The sequence below is a fragment of the Dermacentor variabilis genome, chromosome 4 (genome assembly GCF_050947875.1).
Source record: "Dermacentor variabilis isolate Ectoservices chromosome 4, ASM5094787v1, whole genome shotgun sequence".
In the NCBI taxonomy this organism is placed as follows: Eukaryota; Metazoa; Arthropoda; class Arachnida; order Ixodida; family Ixodidae; genus Dermacentor; species Dermacentor variabilis.
Window position 1 is genome coordinate 51,485,763 of NC_134571.1, and position 25,051 is coordinate 51,510,813.

The 25,051-nt window shown below is 47.8% G+C and overlaps 1 protein-coding gene across 1 annotated transcript; it reads left to right on the plus strand.

Moving 5' to 3' along the window:
- Window positions 1-1,882: 1,882 nt before the first annotated feature.
- LOC142579128 (D-beta-hydroxybutyrate dehydrogenase, mitochondrial-like) lies at window positions 1,883-24,105 on the plus strand. Its single transcript, XM_075689031.1, has 6 exons — window positions 1,883-2,267; window positions 8,376-8,604; window positions 14,588-14,800; window positions 16,092-16,274; window positions 22,081-22,213; window positions 22,370-24,105. Exons 1-6 carry the CDS (start codon window positions 2,226-2,228, stop codon window positions 22,740-22,742), a joined length of 1,173 nt encoding a protein of 390 aa, XP_075545146.1. The 5' UTR covers window positions 1,883-2,225; the 3' UTR covers window positions 22,743-24,105.
- The last annotated feature ends 946 nt before the right edge of the window (window positions 24,106-25,051 follow it).

Sequence of the window (25,051 nt, forward strand, 5' to 3'; positions counted from 1 at the left end):
CTTCCAAGGCATGCTCGCTTCCTTGTGCGCGCCGCCCCTTGCGTTCTTTGCAGTGAAGAGGAAACGTTGTCTTCTACTGGCTTTTTTTTTTCTTATCGCAACAGAACCCAGCGCGTATACAGCCAGCTTAGTTTCGTGAACTCGACATACTCACGGAAGCACATGCGCCCCACACCAGTGGCTTTGTTAAACGCGCTTTGAAACGTGCCTACATGACAGAAAATTTGGAAAAGCTTGTATAAATCGTGTCAAGGATGGGCGCTTCGTGCTTTGCGCCTAGAAAACGAGGGAATCGTAGTTCTCCTCGCAAGGCTCTTTGTTGTCGAGCAACCGTGTTTCACGAGTACTCTTCACGGTGTTAAGGCGGATGTTCGCGGTCACATTCGCAGCTGCATCAAAGCTTTCGTGTGCACGCTGCCGCCCGAAAGAAACAATGAGAAAACGTATTGAACGTATTCGAGGGTGCGCCCAGTCAAACCGCACTCTGAGTGTGTCCACCACTGCTGTGCGCAGAATTACAGAAGATAGATATTGTTTCGCCATTACGGAGCCGGAAAAAACAAAAGAGCCCGATGAATCGGGAACCACAGAAGAAATGCCAAGGGGGTGCCTAAATAATCCGTTAACTTATAGTGTCCATGGAGTTGCTAAAGCTGCTGCGGCCTGGAAACATTAGTCGCATCACCAGTGAAAGCAGCGTTCGCGTATCTGTGGCTCTTCTAATCAGCGACGCATCGACGACGGCCAGTAATTCGCCTTCTTACTCTTTAACGTGACTCTCCTTGGCCTTTTTCGTCTGTTTTCGTTGTAGGCCAGTGGTAGAACTCAGCAAGAAAAACGTACGTACGTTCGTTCGTTCGTTCGTTCGTTCGTTCGTTCGTTCGTTCGTTCGTTCGTTCGTTCGTTCGTTCGTTCGTTCGTTCGTTCGTTCGTTCGTTCGTTCGTTCGTTCGTTCGTTTTACTTATATTGACGATCATTGTCGATGGTTTCCGGGAAATTTTTGTTCTCTTCCTTTATTTTATTACAGGTCTTCGTCTACCATCTTTAATTTCCCACATTTCGTTACCCCAGTTCAGGGCAGCCAGCCGATATTACGCTTCCTTAACCCCCTGCCTATTTCCTTCTCCTGCTCCTCAAGCGAGGAAGAAGGAAAGAATCAGCACGGCGGTGAAGGAAACGGGTACGCACCTCATACTTCGGTCTACGGCCCAATGCCTGCACATGCCTGCACGCATATGTGTAGGTATATGTACATACATCGTCAAGCCAGCGGTTTATAATACCACTTGGCCATGAACAGTAATCTTCACGACGTCTTGCGAAAGTGTACGGCGTCACGGTGGACTTGACGCCTGGAACTAAAGCCGATACTGGTAGCAATAAGCAATCACAACAATCACGTAATTAAATATTCACAGCGCTCGAGCAATTCAAGCGCTCAAGCAATTCAAGCTTCGCAATGGGATGCTAAAGAACCACAAACGAGAGAGAGAGAAACAGAGAGAGAGAGAGAGAGAGAGAGAGAGAGAGAGAGAAAAGGGGTGGGGAGGAAAGGGGAAGAGAACTTAGGTACAAACATTTATTTTGTACTCGTCATGACTTGCGGCCGTCAATCTCTTTTCCCCCACCCTGTTCGTCAGCCGGTTTGACCCACGCTTTCAAGAGTTACTTTTGCTTCTTGAACCTTGGGAGCAGCACCGCTTATGTGGGGCGCTCCGTATGCACGGTTCAGAATTCGTACGCGCAACAGATGGCAATTACACCGCGCTGCACGCGGCGGGGCGATTGCGTGGCGGCGACGGCTTCGCGCGAGCGTCGGTGACTTGCACAACGCGAGAGCGCAAGCGCGCGCTCGCGCGGGCGGTTTATGGGACGCTATACACCGTGAACCCCGTCACCGAACGAATCTACTGGACACGCATGCACGGCGAGAGAGCCGGTATCTCGAGGGGGCGACGACTGCGACGATGACGCCGCCGTACAGCGCAGCCGCTGGAGCGGCAAGGAGGAGCCGGCCGGCGAGAAGACGACAGCCCTGACCTCGAAGTGGCTTGAGGAAACAGGGTTGCTCCGTTGCGCCACATTGCCGCCCGCCGCAGCCGCCGCCTGCTGCTGCGCTATACTCACAACACACGCTGTAGCGAGCTGTGCTCCCGCGTTGCAGGCAAGAGTCGTGCAGCTCCTCCCATGCGGCGGCGCCGGGGACGCCGAATCTGCGTAGCCCATGTTCACGTCCCTGTCCGCGGACAGATTCATCGGCGGCCTGGTATGTCTGCAGCACCGCTGCATCGTATGGTGCGCTACGGGCATCGTTCGCCTACTTGGTTTTTTTAGGATGCATGGGCTGCAACGGGGATTGTGCGCTGTTTTGTTGATTCATAAGTAGTACGCCGAGCCCCACATTTTGTTCTAGGTTTCGGCTTCCCTGATAACCGGCACCACCCGACGGTATACGGCTCAATGTATGTGGGACTTGGAGTGGACTATGGAGTAGGACGTCAAGGGCTTAACCCTGACCCGCGGCAGCGACATTTGTATGAGAAATGCGCAATACTCGAGTGTTCAGATTAAATCCAGGTTAAAGAACAGCAGATGATCAAATTATAACCTTGACCGTGGATCTGTGACACTAAAAGTAAAGCTTTGGGTTAAAGTCTAAACATTAAAGTACAGTGTTTCCCCTATTGGACATTGCTGTTTTTGGAGAAATGTTCGCTATGGTATTGCTGTCACTTACGACAGCCCCTGAATTTTTCTTAGAAAGTCGTAAATGCAAATGACAATGTGCTAGTCAATCTGTGCTGTAGTTGTCAAAACGCTACAATCTTTCAAAATTAGCATGGTTCCACATGTCCAAAAGCAACCGAGCTGTGTTCAACTGAACCAATGGTATTCTTTTTTTTTCTGTCTCTATATCTCCGATACCTAGGATTCCGAGTAAAAGGTTCTCGTTATTGAGCACAACCTATAGAAAGGATGAGATTGACGAAAAAAGTGGGGAGTGGCATTTCGTTGGTCACAATACTTTTTGCTATTTCGAAACTATAAGATACCTTCTCCGAAGTAAAAGCTCCCCACGTGACATCGTACCCAGCATTAAATTACCGACCGGGCTGCGTCCACGAAACCAAAGCTTGCACTTATCCGAAAGCTCTGCGATTATATTTCCAACCGCCAAATCATGCCCGCAGTTTTTTTAAATGTAGTCTTGCGTAGACACGAAAAAAAGGTTCCAAGTGCATTGACATCGCATCAGCAAGCGCCGCACGAAACGAAATCAGCAGTTGCGCAGTAAATGTGCACGTTACGCGATAGCCTCCAGATGACCTCGATGCTTTGCTCTGATAGTATACGCCGCGAGTGCCTCAACTTCCCGTCTTTACGTTTAACAAGGTCAGTAACGCGCGCTTACCCTATTAGAATATCCAGGTCATCGCTTTCTCGGTGGCTGCCAGGTGGCGGCTGCACAAACGTCTTTATTTAGCATGCGAGTATTGGCCTCTGGGCCTTAGTTTGCGTCCGTCCCCTGCATCGGGAAAGAAATTTTCTGCTGCCCTGTGTCATCACGTAAATTCTATGCAGCCATAAAAGCGGTGGTGGATAGATGGTGCTGGACGGCGCGGTCTCTGAATAGTTGATGTGATGGTGTCAGTTCACAGAATTAGAATATTGCGCGAATCTGAACGAACGTGGTACGTAAATTCAACGGTTTCGCCAAGCATATTTGTTCTTTAGCAATATGCAGTGCAAATGCCACTTCCACAGTAACAACATCCACAAGAGAGCTTTGTCTCACGTATTTTATTAACATAGGTTATCTTACGATACCACGAACTCATTGGTGTGCGCGCATTGTTTTTTTAATGCTTAACACGAACATCCACGAGGTGTCGGTTATTGCGAAATTGTTTTTTAACGAGCCAAACAATTCCAACTTCTCGAAATCTTCTGTTTCGCAGGTCTGCAACTCAAGCTGTTCTCGTAAAACAGATAAGGAGCGAGCAATAAGCGAGACGAAGGAGGGGATCCACGAAGCTCTACAATAATATACGACCTGTGATACAGAAGTTCTATAAACAGGGATAAAGTGTCCCTAAGAGGCTGGCCAACGTTTCGATAGGCGGACCTATCTTTGACAAAGGTAGCTCCACCTATCTAAATGTTGGCCAGCCTTTCCGAGGCACTCTATTCCTATTTATATAATTTCTATATCACAGCATGCTACACCATATGCCCACCCCCCTCCCCCGCCCCTTCTTCATTATATACGAAGTAACAGACAATGAAGCCAGCAAAGATTCGGGGAAGCTAATTGTTGCGTTTATTTCAATTCTAGACAATACCAGGTAAACTGCAAAGGAAAAGTTGAAGGAAAGATAGCACGCCGGCGGACTTTCTGCGTTCGCCGCCTTGGCCATGAGCGGCTCTGGCTAGCACTGCCAGGGCTGCTCTTGTACACAAAACCCCCAAGAAAGCGAGCGAGAGGATGGCTAGCGCAGCTGCATAATTGGCAAAGCTCTGCACGACTAATGCGGACGGTGCGGGTTCGATCCCCACCTTTGGTAAGTTACCTTTTCGTTCACTTTTTCATTTTTCCTGATTATTTCGACGTTTACATTAACCGAGACAATTATCATCCCCTACGATTTCTTTGTATTCATTGTCTGTTACTACTTTATGTGATTTGTCTTCAGCATAAGAAGAAAAAAATTGAAAACGAGCCTTTAACAAGTTTCGCAATGAAAGTCGTCGTATACAGGATAATTTAAAACACAGAGCCAGGAAAAAAAAAAACCCGAAACTCGCCCTCGACTTCGGCAATCTGCAGCTGCGCGCTCGTGCTTAACGTAAGAGCGCGAATATGAGCAACTTCGTGGGCGTATTATTACAGCGCGGACCACGTGAACAGCAAAAGAGACGCCGCTCTTCTCCACAGCTGAACGTGTAGTACAAGCGACGACCCAGTCACATGACGGCACTTTTTGTTGTACGTCAGGAGAGCTTGGGCAGTAAGTAATGCCACCGCCCTTAATTTTCTGCGGCGAGTTCCGACTACGCCTCTTCCTGCTCTTCTCGTATACGCCTTCATTATTGACGCAAGCTCTGTTATCGGTCACCTTTGTCGTGCCTCGCGGTTTACGCAAAATGACTTCCGGCAATACTGTGAAAAAACTATATATATATATATATATATATATATAGTATACACCGTTCGTCAGGTGGAGGTATCAAGACCGATCTGGAAAGTAATCCCTGATTTTAAGTGTACATACCGGTATAACAATGTCTCAAATGCTGACAAGAGACTCAACATGACATAGTAGCGGTAGCATACTCGCGTATACTTTTAGATATCTCATCAGCATCTGCACCGCTCTCTTTTCTGGAGTCAAGAAGGCTTAGCACGTGACCAAGGAAGTAGACAGCGGCGCTCTCAATTGCATAGCGCCCCGGACATCTCTGAGGCGCAAGGCCTGCCTACGTTCCCGAGAATAGAACGGATACATCTTCGGCAGTTTTCGGTTGGAAGACAGTTTTGCCTTTTTCATGGGACTTTTTTCCACCTGGAGGATCTCCACAGGACTAATTTGAAATAGTTCAAGTGTCCTTTTATTGTACTATTGTATGTGTCATAGTTTTTTAATGAATTGCTGGAAAGGTATGGAAAGGACACAAAATCCGTTGTAATAAATTTGACCCGGTTTAGCTTCGTAAACAGAGCTGATAGGATACATGCATAGCAACAGTGGAACAACGATGACGATGACGAGACCAACAACCAAACGACTTCAGCAAGAAAAGGGATATCGGACATACTTCTTCCAAGACTTGGCCTGGACTTGGCAAAACCTGTTATCCTCTAGTTTGGCCTCCACTTTGTGATTCAACCAGAGGGACGTTTGCTCCGATGTCCAAAATTATATTATGGAATCCAACCTAATGCCCTGCTAAATTATATTTTTTATGTATTTTTAGATTAATGATTATTCTTTCGATCTGATCTTACTGAATTTATTTTAACAGATAATTTTGCGTTCTACGGCGCTAAGTTCATAGGTGTTCGGAAATTTATTCCTCAGTATAAATTGGAATAATGCATCCATTTCCTGGCCAGTCCCCCATAGCGGGTAGGAACCACGTAGTTGATTGAAAACAAGCACACATGACATCTGAAAGAGCACGTCTAGAATTGTGAAATTATTCTGTTCTCAGAGTAATCCTACCAAGACTCGAAAATGCGGGAACGCTATCTAAAGACTTTGTTTGCAGTGCATGTTGGAAGCGCGCGCAGATAGCTGAACGCCGACTGCACTTTTATAACGTGACTGTGGATACATGACGCGCGTGTAGCTCCGGAAATTAAACTGGAGTCGAAGACTTCTTATTTTTTCTGTAATACATGACGAGGCCCGGACATGCAGGACTCCGCCGACGCGACTGAGCGTCTCATGCAGGCATTGTATTTGCTGTGAGCAACCATGCAGTCGAGGACGCGGCACCGAAAGTGACGAGATCCGTACGAACGTGGTCGTGCGGCGACAGGCTGTCGCAGGGTGCCGCACTTCTCATTTATGCGACTCGGATATGAAATACGGCGAACCTTCCTGGAGCTGGAACGCACATGTTCGCCAGAACCTCACGCGGAAACGGAAGCTCTATTTGGCAAGCCATCGTTACGAAAAACTGCTCTAAAACGGGACACATAAAAGAAAGGCGGCACAGCTTTTTATTTGTCCTCTTCTTGCGTCTCGTTTTTCACATTATATGTGCACGGAAATCCGCGTGACGCCTTCCTTAAGTGTTTGATTGTTTACTGGAAGAGGAAAAGTCGAAGCACCACGATGATATGAAAATGGTCTGAGCGCGAAAAAAAATACACAGGAAAAGCGACAAGCGCTAGGACTGATGGCCGTCTATAGTGTGTGCGCGCGCAATGTTTCATCAATTCGGCCAACAGCGGGTTCTGATGAAAACATGTTGACGCAGCGACAATTAAACAGGGCCTCAGGCGTAAGAGTGCCACTGATGTGCGCTTTAGTCGGCACAGACATAATCTGAGGGGACACAGTGCTGTATACCCAATCGTGGCTGTCTAAATAGCGTGCACTGCATGTACCGTAATCCTCCTCCCGTTGTATTTTTCAGCGAACTCACCTTTTCTTTCCTCGGTCATCTCTGTCATTCGCACGCTTATCGCTGCTCTAATGAACTTGGCGATGAATTAATCGTCACCCCGACCAACGTTTCAGTCCCCCAGAAAGTACTGAGAATGCCAATTAGCACATATTTGATAATTCCGCACGGTTGCCTCAAAGCATCTACAATGCTAAAAATTTGTGCGCCATGTTTTTCACTTTAGTCAATCACATTGTCATTCCTACTAAGCTTTATCTTGACATGTATAACAGTTCTGAATTTCAGTTACAGCTCCAGCGAGCTCTAAATTAAGCGCAATTAAGAGAACTTGGGTATGGTTACACACAAAGCGTGTAATTACTTATACATACTTATATTTCCCCATATGTGATGCTTGACATGAATAAGATACTCTATAAATTTCAAAGCGCTAGCTGTCATGGTTCTTCCAACAAATTTTCGTCAAACATTTGTGCGTCTGCTTTAGAGCGTACATTCTCCAACGCGTCTAGACGCAACGATAGCTTCGCTGTAACATAAAAGTTGCTTCAATATGTCACACTTCTAAGTGCTAAGCGGCGGTCGCAGCTGCAAATTGTTAAAGGTACACTAAACAGAAAAATAATTTGAGCTGTATTAGTAAATTAGCCTTCTACAATACCGAAAAGTCGCCCTTATCCAGAGAGGAGGATCGGTAAATCCAGAGACGGGTGACGATGCCTCCTGGAAGTTCCCGCGCCAGTCAGCCATGACGGCATCGATTTTGATGGTGCCTGCTTTGGCCTTGTTATTTTTTTCAGTATTGGTAATGATCGATCGCGCGTTGTGTTCTAAAGGAGCCAGAGAACGGACTTAGCAAATTTTGAGATAATTTAATGCGACACAACGTCCCAAATACGATCGAGAAAGTATTGTGAACTCCATGACGTCACACTGACGTACAGCGCCGAGCTTTCAACGCGAAATTCAAAATGAGGAATTTTGGCCTTCAATTTCTCTTCTAGAGTGGAAAGAAGTAGTAGCAGTAATTTATTTTTCTATTGAAGTTCAAATAAGCAATAAGAATATGCAGGAGAAGGTCCCCTAGTCGACGACATGACAGTAGTAAGAACCTAGCAAGAACCTCTTACTACAATATTGGCGAAGAGAGAGCTTAGGAAGGATACTTTACCAATCTAATCTGGTTTAATGTCTCACTTTAGTGTGCCTTTAAATCGATGGCTTTTTAAACTTCCAGCTGCAGGTCCGCCGGGACGCCGCCGTGCACCTCTTCGCGGCTGCCTGCTTGGTGGCGTTGTGGCGATGGCTTCCCGAGATCCACGAACACGGCTGGTCGTACGCGCTGTGGTGGCTGGGCGCCCTCCTGACCTTGCTGGCACTCACGCTGCTCCTCGGCTGGGCGCTCACCACGCTCCTGCTGCCCAACGCCAAGCTCAGCCCTAGGGGCAAGGCCGTGCTAGTCACAGGTGAGCCGGGGCACCCTTCCGAGAAAGAGAAAACGAGAGTATATAGAAATCGCCAGAAATGTCAAGCTATATCTGCCAGGTAGATCTGTTGATATGTGCTGATGGGACACTTATCGGTTTAGTCCGTTGCGATATTTCACGGTTAATACTGGGAGGCCTATGGGTGCTGTGACGTACGGACATACCGGTGTGTACTCGGAATTTTCGCGAGAGGTATCGTTATACCACCTGATATGCTGGGGGGTCGACGTCTCGTAAAGCGTTACCCGTGATGCAGCTTTGTTTAAAGGCCAAGCTTTCTTTGCAGACTCTCCCGGAAATGTATTACCCTTACTGCAAAGTGGTGTTGCTTTTCTTGTTCAATAGCTCATAATTAAAAAAAAAATTACGTGAGTGATGGTGGGGTCGAACCTCGGTCACCCCAACACAGCAGACCGATGCTCTCAGTGTTAGGGCACAACCGCCGTAGAGCAGCAAGTTGGGCTGGTTGGTGGAAGTTCATCTTGTAATAATGGTCTTATACTGTGCTATAAACACTGACAACGGAAGTAGAAGTCGACAGTCCACTTCTGTCCACTTCTACTTCTGTTGTCCGTGTCTTTATAGCATACTATAACCCCCTTACCACAATATGTGCAACCGCACTTCTTTTCTTCTTTATTGAATGGGAATATCAGTTGTGTCTAGCAAAAATTATTTATGTTACATTTAAACGCAGACATGAAAACAAACGCACACGTGCTACACACAGTCCGATGAAAGTTCAGAAATAGGGCAAAGGAACACAAGCGCCTGCAGATGCGAAAGAAAGGAGCTTTCGCGAAGCGTTTATTGTTGCTATAAATTTCTTAATTTTATTTCTACTTCTTTGGCTTAAAATAAACTGGTGCGCCCACATGTTCTCCCGCGCACCTACGATACACGCAATGTGACACACGTGTCAATCGTCTCAAAGTGATAGCTGGCGTTGGCACGGTATAAGTATGCGCGCAATTGTGGCCTAATGCTGCAAAAACTAAACAATTGTCACTGAAGCTTACGAGCTGAACGTCATACCCCGCGCAAAATGGAACAAGTTCTAGAGAGACGTACACTCGATCCAATCTGGCGCGGCTATCTCGTTGAAAGTGTGCATGTTTGTGTTGAGTTGCTAGCAAACAATTGGCCACTATCGTCAAGGTTACAGTCATTGACCATAGAGTTAAGGGAGTGAACACTCTTATCACTCAGCGGCAAAGCTTTTGCGCGGTCTTGAGCAAAACAAACGCAATTGAAGTCCCCTAGCAGTATTAGAACCTTGTCGAACCTCAAATGCGCTTCAAGAGCTTCACAGAAAGCTTGGCGCTCACTCTCGACGTTCGGAGCGTAAATGCAGATAGCACGGCAATTCAGCTTCGAAAAAAAAATTAACGAGCAGAAGACCACTTTGAGTGGAAACAGCAGAAATGAAATTAATACCAAGCTCTTTCGAATAAATACGGCGCAGCCACCCGATGTGCCGACAGAATGACAAACGCCGACATCGTATACAAAGAACGGAAAGAAGACACCATGCTGTCAGTTAGTTCCTCGCACAACGTTACTTTTGGCACAATGATGAGGAGATGACGTTTTCACTGGCATTTGTGGAAATTGAATGCGAAACTTTTAAAGGACGAAGAACTTCATAAGAGACAGCGAAAGAAATGGAAAAATTACTTTCAACGCAGCACTCCAGCTATACGGTCGAGTGGGAGGAGATGAAACAGAGAATAAAGCTTATGGCGATCGAAAAGGCCAGTGCAATTCGACACGCGGAAAAGAAGAAAGAAAGAAATGCATAAGGAACTTGATTTTTTAGTTATAATGGATAGCTTCCAACCAGGAAAGTACACGAAAGAAATAAAAGAAGTGAAACAACAGCTTGAAAGCCTTGATACTGAAAAGTACGAGGAAGCAGTGATAAGAGCGAGGTCTGAAAAATTCTGGGCGGTTGAGACGCCAACAAAACGAGAGTTATCAGACGAAAAGCGATACGGGAATCAAAAATAAATACGGCAAATTCATTATAGAGGCGTCGTCACTACAGAGCCTGCTGCGATCAGAAACGCGATTGTAGAACACTACAATGAATTGTTGCTTGGGCACAGACTTGAAGTGAAAGATGGCTTTCACACAGGATTCTTGCACCTAATGCCAAAGCTTGATGATGAGGTCAAAACAAGTCTCTAACGACCCATTTCCTTGGCTGAAGTCGAATGCTCAATAGACGAACTCCCGACAGTAAGGTCTCCAAGACCTGATGCTTTTTACAAATATTTTAAATTCCACGTCGGGAATATTCTGCTCAAAGTTCTAGTTGAATCATGCGATAGTGGGCAGCCCTACCGCTGTCATTTAGCTGCTCACATACTGTTTTGATCCCCAAGTCGGACGATCCGGAAAAACGCTTGTTGGTGGGGTCCTATCGTCCAGTAAGCCTCACCAACGTGGATTACAAAATATTAATGAAAATACTGGCCAAGAGGCTGCAAAGTGTGATAATAAATCTGGTTGAACCGCACCAGACGGGTGGCATTAAAGGCCGTAGCATAGCAACAAATGTACACGTTGTACGAACAGTTTTGGAATGCTGTGACGTGACCGGCTCCCGAGTAGCAATGATGCAACTGGACCTCGCCGAAGCATTTGACCGGGTATCGCATGATGTCCTGTTTATGTTATTGGAACACTCAAACGTCGGTGACGTCATTTCGAACGGCGTCCGAATGGCGCATGTGAACTGCACGGCGCGAATAATTTTTAACGGTGAGCTCACTGACAGCATCTGCGTGCGATATTCGGAAAGACAAGGTTATCCGCTGTCACCCCTGCTGTTCGCGGCCTATCTCGAGCCTCTCTGCCTGGGGATCACAAACAATGAGCGCATAAAGGGTTTTAAGCTACAGACAGCACATATGAAAGTACTAGCATATGAGGATACTATTGCTGTATTTTGTCCTAAGAAGGAAAGCATTCAAGAAGTTACTGCCCTTGCTAATTACTGCGGCGAAAAACAAGTGTCGTGAAACAATATACCGATAGCGCATGCCTTATATGTTTAATCTTCTGACTGAAATATTAAAAGTACGAAGCAATAACAAAAACCTGAAAATGATGTAACTTTTTTGGCGTGGCTGGGCACGACCTCGGGTATTGGACCAGGCAAGAGGCGGCGTTTCTGCTAGAAAGCTCGCCTTGGTGCATAGTGTCCGCCGCCAGTGTTTCCCCGTAAACATTAAAGTTACATAAGCTGCAGTTGCCGGGAAGCGTGAGAAGCAGTCAGGCATCTTTGAAGGCTATCGCGTTCCACTCTTAAAGGCGAAACTTAAGCGTCCTCCAAATTTTTATCTGCTCTCTCTGCAAGAGCCCAGGCCTTTCTGCTGACGCCTTTCAGGCCCCGAACCAGCGATTCAGACACACTGAGTAAGACCGGATAAGACCGGTTTCACATCACAAAAGCGAATGTCAAATTTTAGATTCAGTTTGCTCATAGTCTGCCTGGCTTGAAATAGCTGTCCTGCAAGTTCATCTGTTTTGTCCGCATTCCTTCACCTGTGACGTGTGTGGTCATTGTGTGCATGTATGTGCCTATGTATTGGATGCTTCCTGGAATAAAACTATTTGCGAGTATGGCGCTCTTTCTGTCTCCTCTTAATTTCTCCGCTGATGTTGCGCTTGCGCCGCACATCGCTCTTAAGCTACGCACCAACTAGCCCAACATAGTACTCTGATAATGCCCCTCCCCCCTGACGCCCCTGTAAAGCATATAGTAAAGGGAGCTGCCACAAAGGATAGGAAATAGCTGTCTTCGAGCTGTAGGAGTTGTATTTGTAAAGATTTGCATTTAAAACGTCCAGGCAGACTGAGCTCCCGCTTAAATCATAGTGAAGCTATTCAACCGTACTTGTCCCGAACCAATGCCTTTCGTTGTTCGTTCTTCCCAGAGTCAATAGAGCTGTGGAACAAGCTGCCTGCAGAAATTGTTCGCAGTTCTGATACTGCATTGTTTACAAATGCAATCAAGGTTCTTTGCTAAAACTTTACCATGTGGATATTATAAAGTTTTTCTTTTCTTTTTTTCTCTCTTTTTCCTTTTTTTCTGTTTGTGTGCGTGCGGCAGCTGGTTGAACATTTGAATACATGTCTTACAGTCTGTATATCGTATCTTGTATTGTATCCGTAGGACACTCTAGTGCATGTGCATATTTCTTTTGTATCTGGCTGTCTTGTATGAACGCATATGTAACATGCCTCCCTGTTATGACCCTCAACTGAGGGTTGACAGTATTTTTAAATAAAATAAAAAAAAATTCTTTAGCGCACTCTCCAATATGCTGGAAATTACTCGTCTGTTCGCACGCAGTGACGTCAAAGATAGGAAATACACACTCCGCGTCTCAAGCTATGGTCTCAACCACGACGTCATTCGTCAAGAAGGTTGCTAATTCCTTTGTCTCGAGAAACGCGCTCAGCGACAACTCTGCCCTTAATATAGCACTCAGTTTATACTACTTGCTTACACAGGTTTACGAAAACAAAAAATGTCGATGTTACGAGGCTCCTGGCACACAAACTTCGCCGCGGAATCGCTATTGAAGGCTGAAACCCCGTCCAGGAAGTGGCAACGATTGCGTTGCAATTGTTTTCGCATCCTTTGTCTTTCCTCTGTCACCCAAGACAGCGCAAGCCGAGCGAACGCGTTGATGCGCTTCATTAGCCACCATTTGGGTCGTTGAACGTCGCCGGTTGTTTGGACGGCGTAGATAGCGTCAGCAAAAGAAAACCCACAATACACGCTGACATAAGTATACAGTATGTATACGCTTCAGTTTGATAAGCGGGAAACGTTTGAAATTAATATTTTCATTCCTGTAAGGTGTGCATGCAGTTAGATCAGTTCTTCTGTCATATAACTGAGTACAGGATATGACAAGATCGCTATAGGCTTCGTCGCACTGTTGACACAATAGATAGAGCCCCTTCCTCCGCGATCCAATAAGACCGCAAATTACTTGTGCCAAATGAGAGGGACGGAAAATGTCCATCGCAGTTGTCTAAGCGATATGCTCTATAGGCTTCCGGTAATTTTTCTCTCCTCTCGTCCTTTCAGATAAGCGATATGTATATGTGTCAGTGAATTCTTTTACAGAGCCGCTTGACCAACTAATCGTCCATGCGTGTTGCACGCATGGACGGAAAGATCGCTTGCGAGAGGCACGTGCCGGCTTCACGGGGAGAACGAACCCGACAAATGTCGGTGCACGCACTCGAAGTGGTCGAAAAACAAAGCGCGTGAATAAGTCATCGGCGCATTGTTTATTATATCAAGGTATGCGACTGCACTACTTGCCTAAGTATTTATTTAAGATCTTTTTATTTAACTTCTCCAAGTACCCCTGTTCTAAGCTTTTACATAAGTAACGGTCAAGTACACATAAAAAGGAGATAACAAATTTTTAACTAAATCACCTGTCAAAGTTAGTAACATTTCACTAGACGAACTGAGTGCCGAGAAAAGGTGTCTGATGGAGTCAAGCATCACTGTTTGTGACTATATCAGCGAGAGCGTCAGTTCTCATGAGAAATGCTTCTTTTCCGCCGCACTCACTGGATATATATATATATATATATATATATATATATATATATATATATATATATATATAATATGATGCCCTGCTGGTTAGCACGGACTTTTGGTGTCAAATTCCTGCCGTAGAGAGAGAGAGAGCGCGCTTTCCTATGGCGACGGAACGCGAGAACGCTACCGCATAATTCTGTGCTCATCTAAAGATCTCACGCACTCAAATAAATCCGAATCCTTCCGCCACGGGGTTTCTCATAGCCCCTCTGTTGCTCCGGGACTTTAGGCTCGACGAATAACCACGGGAGTCCGTGTGATGACCACGCCGGTTCACCAGGGGCCCACACGTGCCTTCCTATATTCCGCGCTATGCCACAGGCTGTGACCGTGGCTTCGGCCGGCTGCTCGCGAAGCGGCTGGACAGCGAGGGCTACAAGGTGTTCGCCGGCTGTCTCTTCCCGGAGCAGAGCCGCTCGGAACTGGAAGAGGCCAACAGCTCCGGCCTGCGGGTGGTACCGCTAGACGTCACCGACGACAAGCAGGTCGCCGAAGCAGTGACCCTAGTCGAGCGGGAACTGGCGGGACAACACCGTGAGTTTCTTCAACGACGAGGCGGGGAGGTTTCGCTATAGGGGCCATACTCGTGTAGCGCTGACACATGTGCCCGGAAATATACCTGCTGAAGTGAATTACCCCTGAAATATGCAAATGAGGCCGAACTCTAATGAAAGCGCTGTTCATTGCATGGGCATTAAAGTAACATATAGCTCACTTGCAGACTTTCATATTGTCTTATCCTCACCAGCTATTTCTCCTTCTAAGTCAGGGGTTCCGGTATACTGTAAATGGCTAAATAACTGCGTGAGCATGAACTTCGTGGTAAGGGGCTAATTGTCATCTGAGGTGAAGCGCAGTTCATATTGATTGTATTTAGCTGATACGAGCAAGCCTACACGTACTGTGGTAGGGTCGTAAATGAAAGCAGTATAGGTGATCATCTGTAGTGTTTCTGCATTACTGAGTCTCTAGAGCAAATTCTAAAGCAATGTTCTTTTTACTTTTCGTTAAGTAAGCTAGAATAAAGTATGGAAGCGTAATATTCGAGTTGGCTCTTCTTAAATTTCGATGACAAACCATTGAAACTTTGAAACGTTAAGATAATGGCTTCAGAAGCAACATATGATGAGCCTTAACGGTTGTAATTCCCCCAGGTTTACCAAAACAGCAGCCAACAGTGATTCAAATGTGGCTCTTGCTTGGGATGTTAGCACAGTAGGTCTTAGTAAGTTATATCTTCCCGTAAAGTATGTGTCACCGTAGTCACATAATGAATATGACTGTACGAATGATGGTATTTATCTTTTTATTGCTAGAAACCGTTGCGTTCATATCAACATGCATGCAGAGTCATGCATGTTCCGGTGAACCTTTAAAACGTGCTGGTGCCGACAAACCTTTTACGTGCTAATGGCCATTTAACTTGTTCTTTCTTTTTTTCGTTCCTTCGTACTCGTGCTGTACGTGCACCATCAGCATAAATTGAAACGCGATCAGGAAATAACCGTTCAGAACGCGCGATACGCGTAATTACATGGAGGTGCGAGGTGCATTCGCTCTGTGGAGGGATTCTAAGCATGCATGGAGTGTGTAGCCCCCATCAAGTGTACGTTCCGAAGTATTAATTAAGACACTGCTACAAATGCAGATGAACCTGGACACGTAACGATCCGTTGGAGTAGTTTCGCAATTCATCACATTTGAATCTGCGCGATAGCACACGCACCTGACGATTTTAATCGTGTGCGCTGCGGTATGCACGTCGTTTCAGGAACGTACCAAACAGTAACGGTCATTCGTGGGCTGTCGGCCTTTCGTCGCGCAGAACTGTGGGGCGTGGTGTGCAACGCCGGCGTGAACATCTTCACCGAGTTCGAGTGGACGACCCAGAGGGAGGTCAGCTGGATGTTCGACGTCAACGTGCACGGCACGGTGCGAGTCACGCGGGCCTTCCTGCCGCTGCTGCGCCGCTCCGGAGGCAGGCTCGTTTTCGTCGCCAGCTACGCAGGTCAGTTCGCGAAGAAAGAGAAGTCACGGTCCGTCTTTGTACAACCTGTAATGAAAGTGTCCGAGGCTGTAGCCTAGCGCTGGTCGGCAGCCGACTACCCACATGTAAACCCACACGGTACCGACCTGGAGCCCCGCACGGGCCGAATTTTCCATCGGGCCCGGCCCGAACCCCCGTATAAGGCCCGGGCCCGACCCGTGAGTACGTGAACGAACGCAGTCCGGGCCCACCGGTGGAACTTAGTCTGCACACGCATCAAACCTGTCGTTGCCTCGGTGGCGTATTCTAAGACACTACAGAATACGGCAATACCCATCTCACGATGACTACTGACGGTGATGCGCTCGGCATTGAATCGATATAGGCCACACAACGTATTGCCACCGTCGAGACGAGTTGTGCATGGGCCGTGTACTGCAGCGGGACTCCTCTTCCGTGCTTCCCTAAGAACACTCGGCACACTCTAGCACCGCCGCCGCGAAGCTGAGGTGCATGGCCTCCGAAGTGCGTGGCGCGTCTGCATGTGCGAAACCCTAGGAACGCGTCATGCGGCAACTGGGCTCCTCGCTCGCGCTTCTTTTTGAACACGCTGCACCATCTACAGGTGCTGACTAGAAGTCCGCGCATGGCGTCCGAGACGAGAAGCGTGGCGCGCCGATGCCTTCGAACTTTGAGAATTGTCCTCTGGCTCCCCGCACACTCAGCGGCACATACTCAGTGACCCAAGTTGCCGTGATGTTCAGTGAAGAGTAGCGCATAACCAGTGCATTCGTGGTGCAGCTCGCTAAAGAGATGGCGTCTAGGCGTTCATTGAAAGCGGGACATAATCGGTTCATTTTTGGCGCTCCATGCTAAAGCGTTGGGTTGCTGTTCTTGAGGAACCCTCGTGACATGGATTCGATTCCGCTCAGCACGAGAGTAATTTAAGGGATCGTTTTCGTCATTGTAGAGCGGCACATTCCCAGCGGAACATGCGTAGCTAACCAAGTCGGTGTCGAAGGCGCTGATTGAACAGCGGCAAAATCTTACAGGCACCTTCCCAGTAATTCAATTTGGCATGAAAGAGGTTCATTGAACACTAAGCACAGACTGATGGGAACATACAACAGTGCTCCAAGTCGTCGTCGTCGAAGAGTTTCCTCGAACAGCAGTACCTACCCAGTTCCGCGTCTACAGTGGCCTACGTTGGCGGGAAATAGATTCTTTGAAGGGCGACGCATATGTACACATTGCCGCATACTCAGTGATCCAAGTATGTCCGATGGTTGGTTTCGAACCCTATTACCTCAGCCCTGGCTACGGCAGAGCCGATTAGGCGTAGCGTGAAAGTGATTCATTTGCTACATAGCGTGGAACACGATGGAGCGCTAGCGAGCCCGGTCTCATACCTTGCATGAGGGTGGCTTGGCTTCGGCGTTATTGCAGCTAAACGCAACCCTCCACGCGAGTGGCTATACGCATGCGCATCGACACCGTGACAGAACGATGGTGGCGGCGCGAGCTCCCATTTGGTGTCCTAATTGCTATCGCAATAAAATAGCTCTTGTAAATTGTTCTCACAGCAAGAAAAAGATTAAAATTTATTAGGTGGGAGAGCAGCTGAGTGTTCACAGGCACATATTATAACTTAAGCACGAAAAAAAAAATTAATGTGAGAAACGCACTGAAATACCAGCACATCTGAGCCCACGGCGAAGCAATTCTCATGCATTAATTTAAGGCTCACGAAGAACACTGCGAATACTGTTAAGGCGTAAGCTATGTATGCTTACTGCGGTGACCATAGAGCAATCGTCAATGTGGTACAATAAATAAAGAAGTGGCAAAATGAGGCAATTGAAATGAAATAATCGTATTGGGAGCGATGAAATAGTGCAACTGCAAGAGGCAGCAACAGCCAGACCATATCAAGAGCGTTCTGCAGTATTTTTTTTGTTCTTTCGGTAGAATAAAGATTGTGTTTTAGCAACAATCAAAACAACAAAAACAACGAGAAAACTTCTTGCACAATCAAATCAAGGAAAATACAATTCGAATTTTTTTAATATTCTTTGCTGGGGTAATTAACAGCCAGTTTTTCCAAGTTGTCACTTTAGCTGTACAGAGAATACATCGAATCTATACAGAGCGCCAGCATGTGTTCGAAGATCCGAGCTAAGGCTCATCAGGGGGGTTCAAGCCCGGCCAGGGCCCGAAGGCTTCAGGCACCAAGAATTGCTCTGTCCGACTCGGCCCGGACTGCGTTTTTACAATTGCTAGTAGGGACAGCGGGGCGTGGCGCTCTTGACGGCGCTCGACGTTTCTGCGCAGGCGCGAGTAAGAGCGGGTGCGAGAGGGAGAATCTGGGGGCCTTTGCTCCTTGAATATGCGACTCTGCCTAGGCACTACGGTGGAGAAGTTTCTTTGCGCGTGTAGCGTGTGTTTGTTCCCTAGGCGTGCCGGCATGGCGGAGGGGGGTCGAGTTTGTTTACGCTCCGCCGCCTGACTGCCCGCGCAGTGAGGCAGTGGGCACGGGTGCCCCATTTGGTGATCGCTGTCTCTGAAGGGGCACGGTTCTGACTGGTGTTGTATAAGTCGCGGGTCACTTTGTTAGTCGCGACGATAGATTCCATTTTTCAGAAGCACTGCTCCAGGAGGCCACATGTAACCGGCAAGCGGAGGCCTCAGGAGAGCACCTTAGGTTATATTAAAGCAGGCGGCGCAGGGTCTCCGGTTCACCCAAGCGGTAGCGGGGGGGTGGGGCGATCAAAGCTGAAAGCAGGGCGGCCCGTGCGTCGGAGCCGTGGTTTGGAGCTTTGATGTCCCCGTTGCCGCTTTGGTGTTCTGGAGGCGCCGCCAATAATGCGAAATAGTGACACGTTGTTTTAATTAACAAACAACACGATTGAATAAATATAATTGCGTCGAGCCGCCAACTTGCGATGCTAGGTTCAGCACTACCGCGGCCCGCGACTTCTGCCGGCGCGCCTATAGGGACAAGCGCATACGACACGCTCTAAGAAACTCCTCCGTAGTGCCTAGGCAGAGTCGTATATTCAAGGAGCAAAAGTCCCCACATTTCCTCTCTCGCACCCGCTCTTACTCGCGCGCGCGCGGAAACGTCCGTCGTCTCCGCAAGTGCTACGCCCCGCTGTACCTACTAGCAATTGGAAATCGCGCCCGGGCTCTTGGGCCAGCTCTGGCCCGTGCAGTGCTATGTTAAGGGGCTTTAGTGCTCTGATGCCAACAGTGGCCGCTGGTGGAAGCTGCGATCATCATCAGAGTGCAGCACACGGCACGGGGCGCGCATGGAACGTGGCCCGGAACTAAGATTTCGAGCTCCAGACAACGCCTAGTAGTTTTCACTGCGGTGCGCTGTATCTTGAAATGTAATGTAGGTGGCCCGGTACTCTCGTTACGGGCTCTGTTGTAAACAGTTACAACGAACTTCAAGGCACACTGTGCAGCTCGAAAGAATATGATGGGACTTCAACAGCAACAACAATAGTTTGAAACACAATGATTTAAGAGTGGAGACATCAGCACATGTGTCTTCTGTATACTTGTATGCCACGCTGTTCACAACATAGACCGTTACGAACCAGCCGAAGTCAACACTTTCCTGGTAACAGATGAGCGCGCTCAACTTTGCTCCTGCCCCTCATTGAAATCGATGGGTCTTCGTGCTACGCCGGTGACGTCACTTCTCAAAGGTACTGAATTTTTTTGAAGTTGGTGATTAGGCTTTCCCATCGTGGTACAAGACGGTGCACTGATTTCGTATCACTTAATGCCGGGGGGAACGCTTTCCTATTTTAAGTATGGGAGTTCATATATATACGTGCCAAAACCACGATCTGATTATGAGGCACGCCGTAGTGAGGGACTTCGGTTTAATTTTGACCACCTGGGGTTCTCTAACGCGCACCTGAATCTAAGCAAACATGTGTTTTCGCATTTCGCCCCCATCGAAATTCCGCCACCGTGGCCGGGATTCGATCCCGCGATCTCGTGCTTAGCAGCCGAGCACCATAGGCATAAAGCAACCACGGAGGGTGACGCTGTTACGCGTCCCCCTTTGCTGGTTGCTTCAAGGCCACGGAGCCGTCCCCGCAATCATTCCTCTCGCACGGTCACGCACGGCGGAAAGAGAAAAATTACCCACGGTGTGCGCAGCTGCGGGAAAAGGCGCTTCGCGTGAGCGCCTTTCTCTTTACAATGCTCTGTTTCCGCACGCTTTGCTTTATTGGGACCTATACTTAAGAATATGCTCGCGAGCTTTAAATTTTATGCTAAATAAAAAGCCGCGCTGCACTCCCGATTTCAAGTAATGCCTTTTTAAGAAGGTGTCGTGTTGTTGGAACGAACTGGATCTCGTTTAGTGCGAAAAATATGTATCTCAGCCTGCGCTCGATGAAACTTTAGGAATTTTTATTTCCGTAAAAGAAGCCGTGCGTTTCCAGGAAGGAGAGATTGCGGAAAGAAGGATTTAGCCAGAGCTAAACGCCTCTAACTATGAGACAGCATGCCTAGATTGCGACTTCTTGACAGGTGTGCGCTCGTGCGTCGCAGGTGACTTTGCGCACTCTCATTGACCAGTGACGTGTCTGTGCCTCGTATCGCTTTTGCGATTTCGTGCACACTGTGACGCGACCGTACCCGCCGTGGTTGCTCAGTGGCTATGGTGTTGGGCTGCTGAGCACGAGGTCGCGGGATCGAATCCCGGCCACGGCGGCCGCATTTCGATGGGGGCGAAATGCGAAAACACCCGTGTGCTTAGATTTAGGTGCACGTTAAAGAACCCCAGGTGGTCAAAATTTTCGGAGTCCTCCACTACGGCGTGCCTCATAATCAGAAAGTGGTTTTGGCACGTAAAACCCCAAATATTATTATTGACGCGACCGCGTACGCTCAACACACCTCGAGTTTTCTGTTATAGACCTCCAAGGAGGCGTGAAGGCTTCCTATAATGTTATAAAGAAATTAGTGACCGATCGTGGCATCGAGCCTCTGTCTTCCAGCGCAGCAGCCCAATGTTCTAACCATTAGGCCACGATCGCCCGCGTGCTTCTTTAGTTCCAAAGTCGCCCTTCGAAACGTCTGGCACATGCCCGTTTGCCGCATTCTTCCCTCAAGACAGCTAATGTTTGAAACGCAGTTACAGTACACTGCCTTCGGGATCAGCCCACATTTTTCTAAAGACGGATACCTCAGAAAGGGATATACAGTCGGCTTACAATATGATAGCTAATTAAAATAGCTTGTGACCTGTTCTTGTTCTTTATTTTACTATACTTGTGTTCCCATTGTGTAGCTTGTGAGGAAGAGCATTGTGCCTCGTCTACTACCGATTTTCTCCCGAAGTGTGTAACCGAACTTGCTTCACCAGTGCAAAGTAGGCCATGCGCAATCGAACTGAGTGTGTGCCCTATGCGCGTTGCTCTCGATCGTCGTAAGTGTCGAGGAGGTTTTAGTCCGATTTCAGAGCAATAAGATTTTTTTGTTCGGTCTCGCAATGGGGAGAAGAATCACCGCTGCACATGACCACGTATCTTCAGAGCCCCATTAAGCATAACTTGACCGAATCGACGTGACCTTTCAGATTAAAAATGTTATACTCGCAAGAGGTTGGAAACAATACACTACTTTAGTTAATTTCTTTTTCCCAATTCTGCGCTGTTGTTATTACGCGAAAGGCTATGGTTACCGTTCCACCGCGATATATGTATGTGCCGGCGATATCCGGTCGACTCCCCGAACCAGTCACACTCACTTCGGCTCCAGACTGTGAAGCTTTCGCCTCGTGTTCTTCCTCTCTCGTGCGCAGGTCGCGTGGCTCCCGTGTGGATCGTGCCGTACGCCATGACCAAAGCCGCCGTCATCGCACTCGCCGACGGCCTCAGGCGGGAGCTTGCCCAGTGGGGCGTCGGAGTGTCGACGATCGAGCCCACCTACTACGTGTGAGTGCATGCCGCGGCCACAGATCGGCGTATAATCGGCGAGTCCGGTAGCGCTGGCGTCATAATACAAAAAAAAAAAACGCGGACGTTTTAACAGCGCTCAGAGCAGCTGCCACAGCGGTCTCCACGTTCGGTCGCCCCGCCTTGCCTTCGCAGGACCGAGATCAACCCGCGCGTGGAGCAGGACCTGCTGAAGCGGTTCGCCGCCGTCCCGGATCACGTGCGCGCCGCGTACGGCGAGGACTACGCTCGCGACCGCTGCCGGGCCATGGTCCGCTTCCTGTCCAGCGTGTCCCGGTGCGAGCTGTCCGAGGTGGTGGACGCCATGGCGCACGCGCTCACCAGGGCGCGACCGCGGCGCTACTATCGCTGCGACGGCACCGCCGGCTGGCTGCTGGCGCTGCTGCTCTTCAACCTTCCGAGCATGTTCGCCGACGCCGCGGTCGCCATGACCTGGAAATCGCGCTACGCGCCCGATGCCCGAGGCGTGCTGCAGAGGGTCCGCAGGCAGGAAGACAAGGTCGCCTAGGCCTCCTCCGGCTCTCGCCAGCGCGATATCCCAGCCCTTTTCACCACCGGTCCCGTAGATAATAATTATTTTGTTTGCTGCTCATAGTACATTCCGCAGTTGATGATCTCCGCCGCTACGCGTCTCGTCAAGAACGAGACGGGCAAGTAAGTCGACCCGCTACGTCGTGAGATTAAGGTCTCAGATAAATAACTGCCGCACTTCGCGTGGGACAACATTATGTGTGTATTTTCACCTCGACGTTGTCAGGCGGAGGTATGTTTCGGAGGTTTCACGCCGCTTGAAAATCGCGCTCTTATCACGGAAAAATTGCGTCGTGGCGTCCCATGCCAAAAAGAAGTCGGTCGAGGTTACTCGTTTTAAAGGAGGGTCTGCTAATAAAGGGCTTCAGAGTTGATACGTAAAGGTGACCCAGATTTCCTTGTGGCACAATTATCAGTGAGTGTCAACAATAACAGATCAGAAACGCTCGATTACATTGCCTGAGAAGCCGTTCTATAGCTTGTCCTCGTGATCGTGCGTGGCGCTGAAACTATTGGCAAAGCACCCTGAAATCCTTAGACATCCTACCACAGCATAACGCGTTCCCGCTGTAAAATAAACTACAGAAAGTGGATCACGGACTTACTGTACTGATCGGTTATTCGTGTTTCCTTGAATTGAAACGAACCCCACTTGTCTCTGCATTACACCACGAAAGGTTCACGTCAGTCAGGCAAGTGATAACACGGAACGTTATCTGCGAAAAACCGCCTACGCGCTTAAAATATCCGGCATCAACAGTGGCAACAATGGAGCGCCATGATCTCAGACCGCGATTGGCATACGAGTGAATCAGACAAAGCAGTACTGAATCGTGAAGCATTCGGAGATGTGGTTTCTTCTATTTTAAAACGCTTGGTTCACTGTGATACGAAAGCAAATTTGACCTTGGTACATTTTTGCTCGCTCGCTAAGTACATGTTTGTCAAATGGGTTTGTTTGTATGTGCTCTTTATTTACCCAGTGAACAAGAAAAAGAAACTACGTCGTCAACACCTTTTAAGGGAATGTATTGTCCACCGGGTTTGTTTATGCATACACATTGTTTACTATGTGCAATATTTACCGGCGATTCCTCACAACACACATGCTTTTTTCAAGTCAAAGAAAGCTGTGATCGTAGCTTGCTTACTTAACCATATTTTTTGCGTTATCGAGAAGCGAATTCTGTATTCTTTGTTTCCCATTTCTTCAATTTTGCATTTGTTGAAATTGCGGCACGATGCTTATAATAACGCTGAAGTGCCAGTATATTGTACAGTGATGGGCTTAGTTGATTTTGTATGTGTTTGTGACAATAAAAGTACGCTCCGGAACAATATACCGTGTGGTTTTTTTCAGCCCTCGTCGACTTGACAAACGCTTGCGGCTGTGCTCTTCCTTTACTTATTAGAAAGAGGGTTAACCGACGGGCCCGATTTTTATTAGTCATATTATGAGAAGCCAACAAACACTGACACCAAGGACAACATAGGGGAAATTACTTGTGCTGTATAAATGAAATAAAGAAACGATAAATTAGTGGAAATTAAAGTGGATGAAAAAACAACTTGCAGGAGGTGGGAGCCGAACCCACAACCTTCGCATTTCGCGTGCGATGCTCTACCAATTGAGCTACCGTGGCGGCGTTTCCCCATCCACTTTCTTGGGTATTTATGTGTACTAGTAGAACCCTGGGAGTGTTAGCCAGCGCCACCACCCATAGACCTTGGCGGTGGACGTGGAACGTCGTTTTTTCCGCAGGTGTCACGAGAACGTGATCTTTTTTGGGTGAAGGCAACTGGTCAATAAACCCACATATGCTACCTGAAGGCATCAATGTTGCCGGATTCGAGACCCTCGTTATGTAATAAACGAGAAGAAAGGGGGTTAACCGAGGGGCCCGATTTTCATTAGTCATATTATGAGAAGCCGACAAACACTGACACCAAGGACAACATAGGGGAAATTACTTGTGCTGTATAAATGAAATAAAGAAACGATAAATTAGTGGAAATTAAAGTGGATGAAAAAACAACTTGCCGCAGGCATATCTATAGCTTATTGGGAGCAGTGAAAGCTACATTAACATCATATCTACTTGCAACTTTTTTAAGCTTGTGCGACACTGAATGAATGTGCGGAATAGCCACGACTCTTTTTTTGATATTACTGCTTTCTGTAATCACGTCCGTCCCCCTCGAATCCGACTTCTTTAAGCGCTCAGTCACAGTGGCCACTGCTACACTAGGATAACCTGCTTCTAATAGGCGCCGGACCTGCGCATT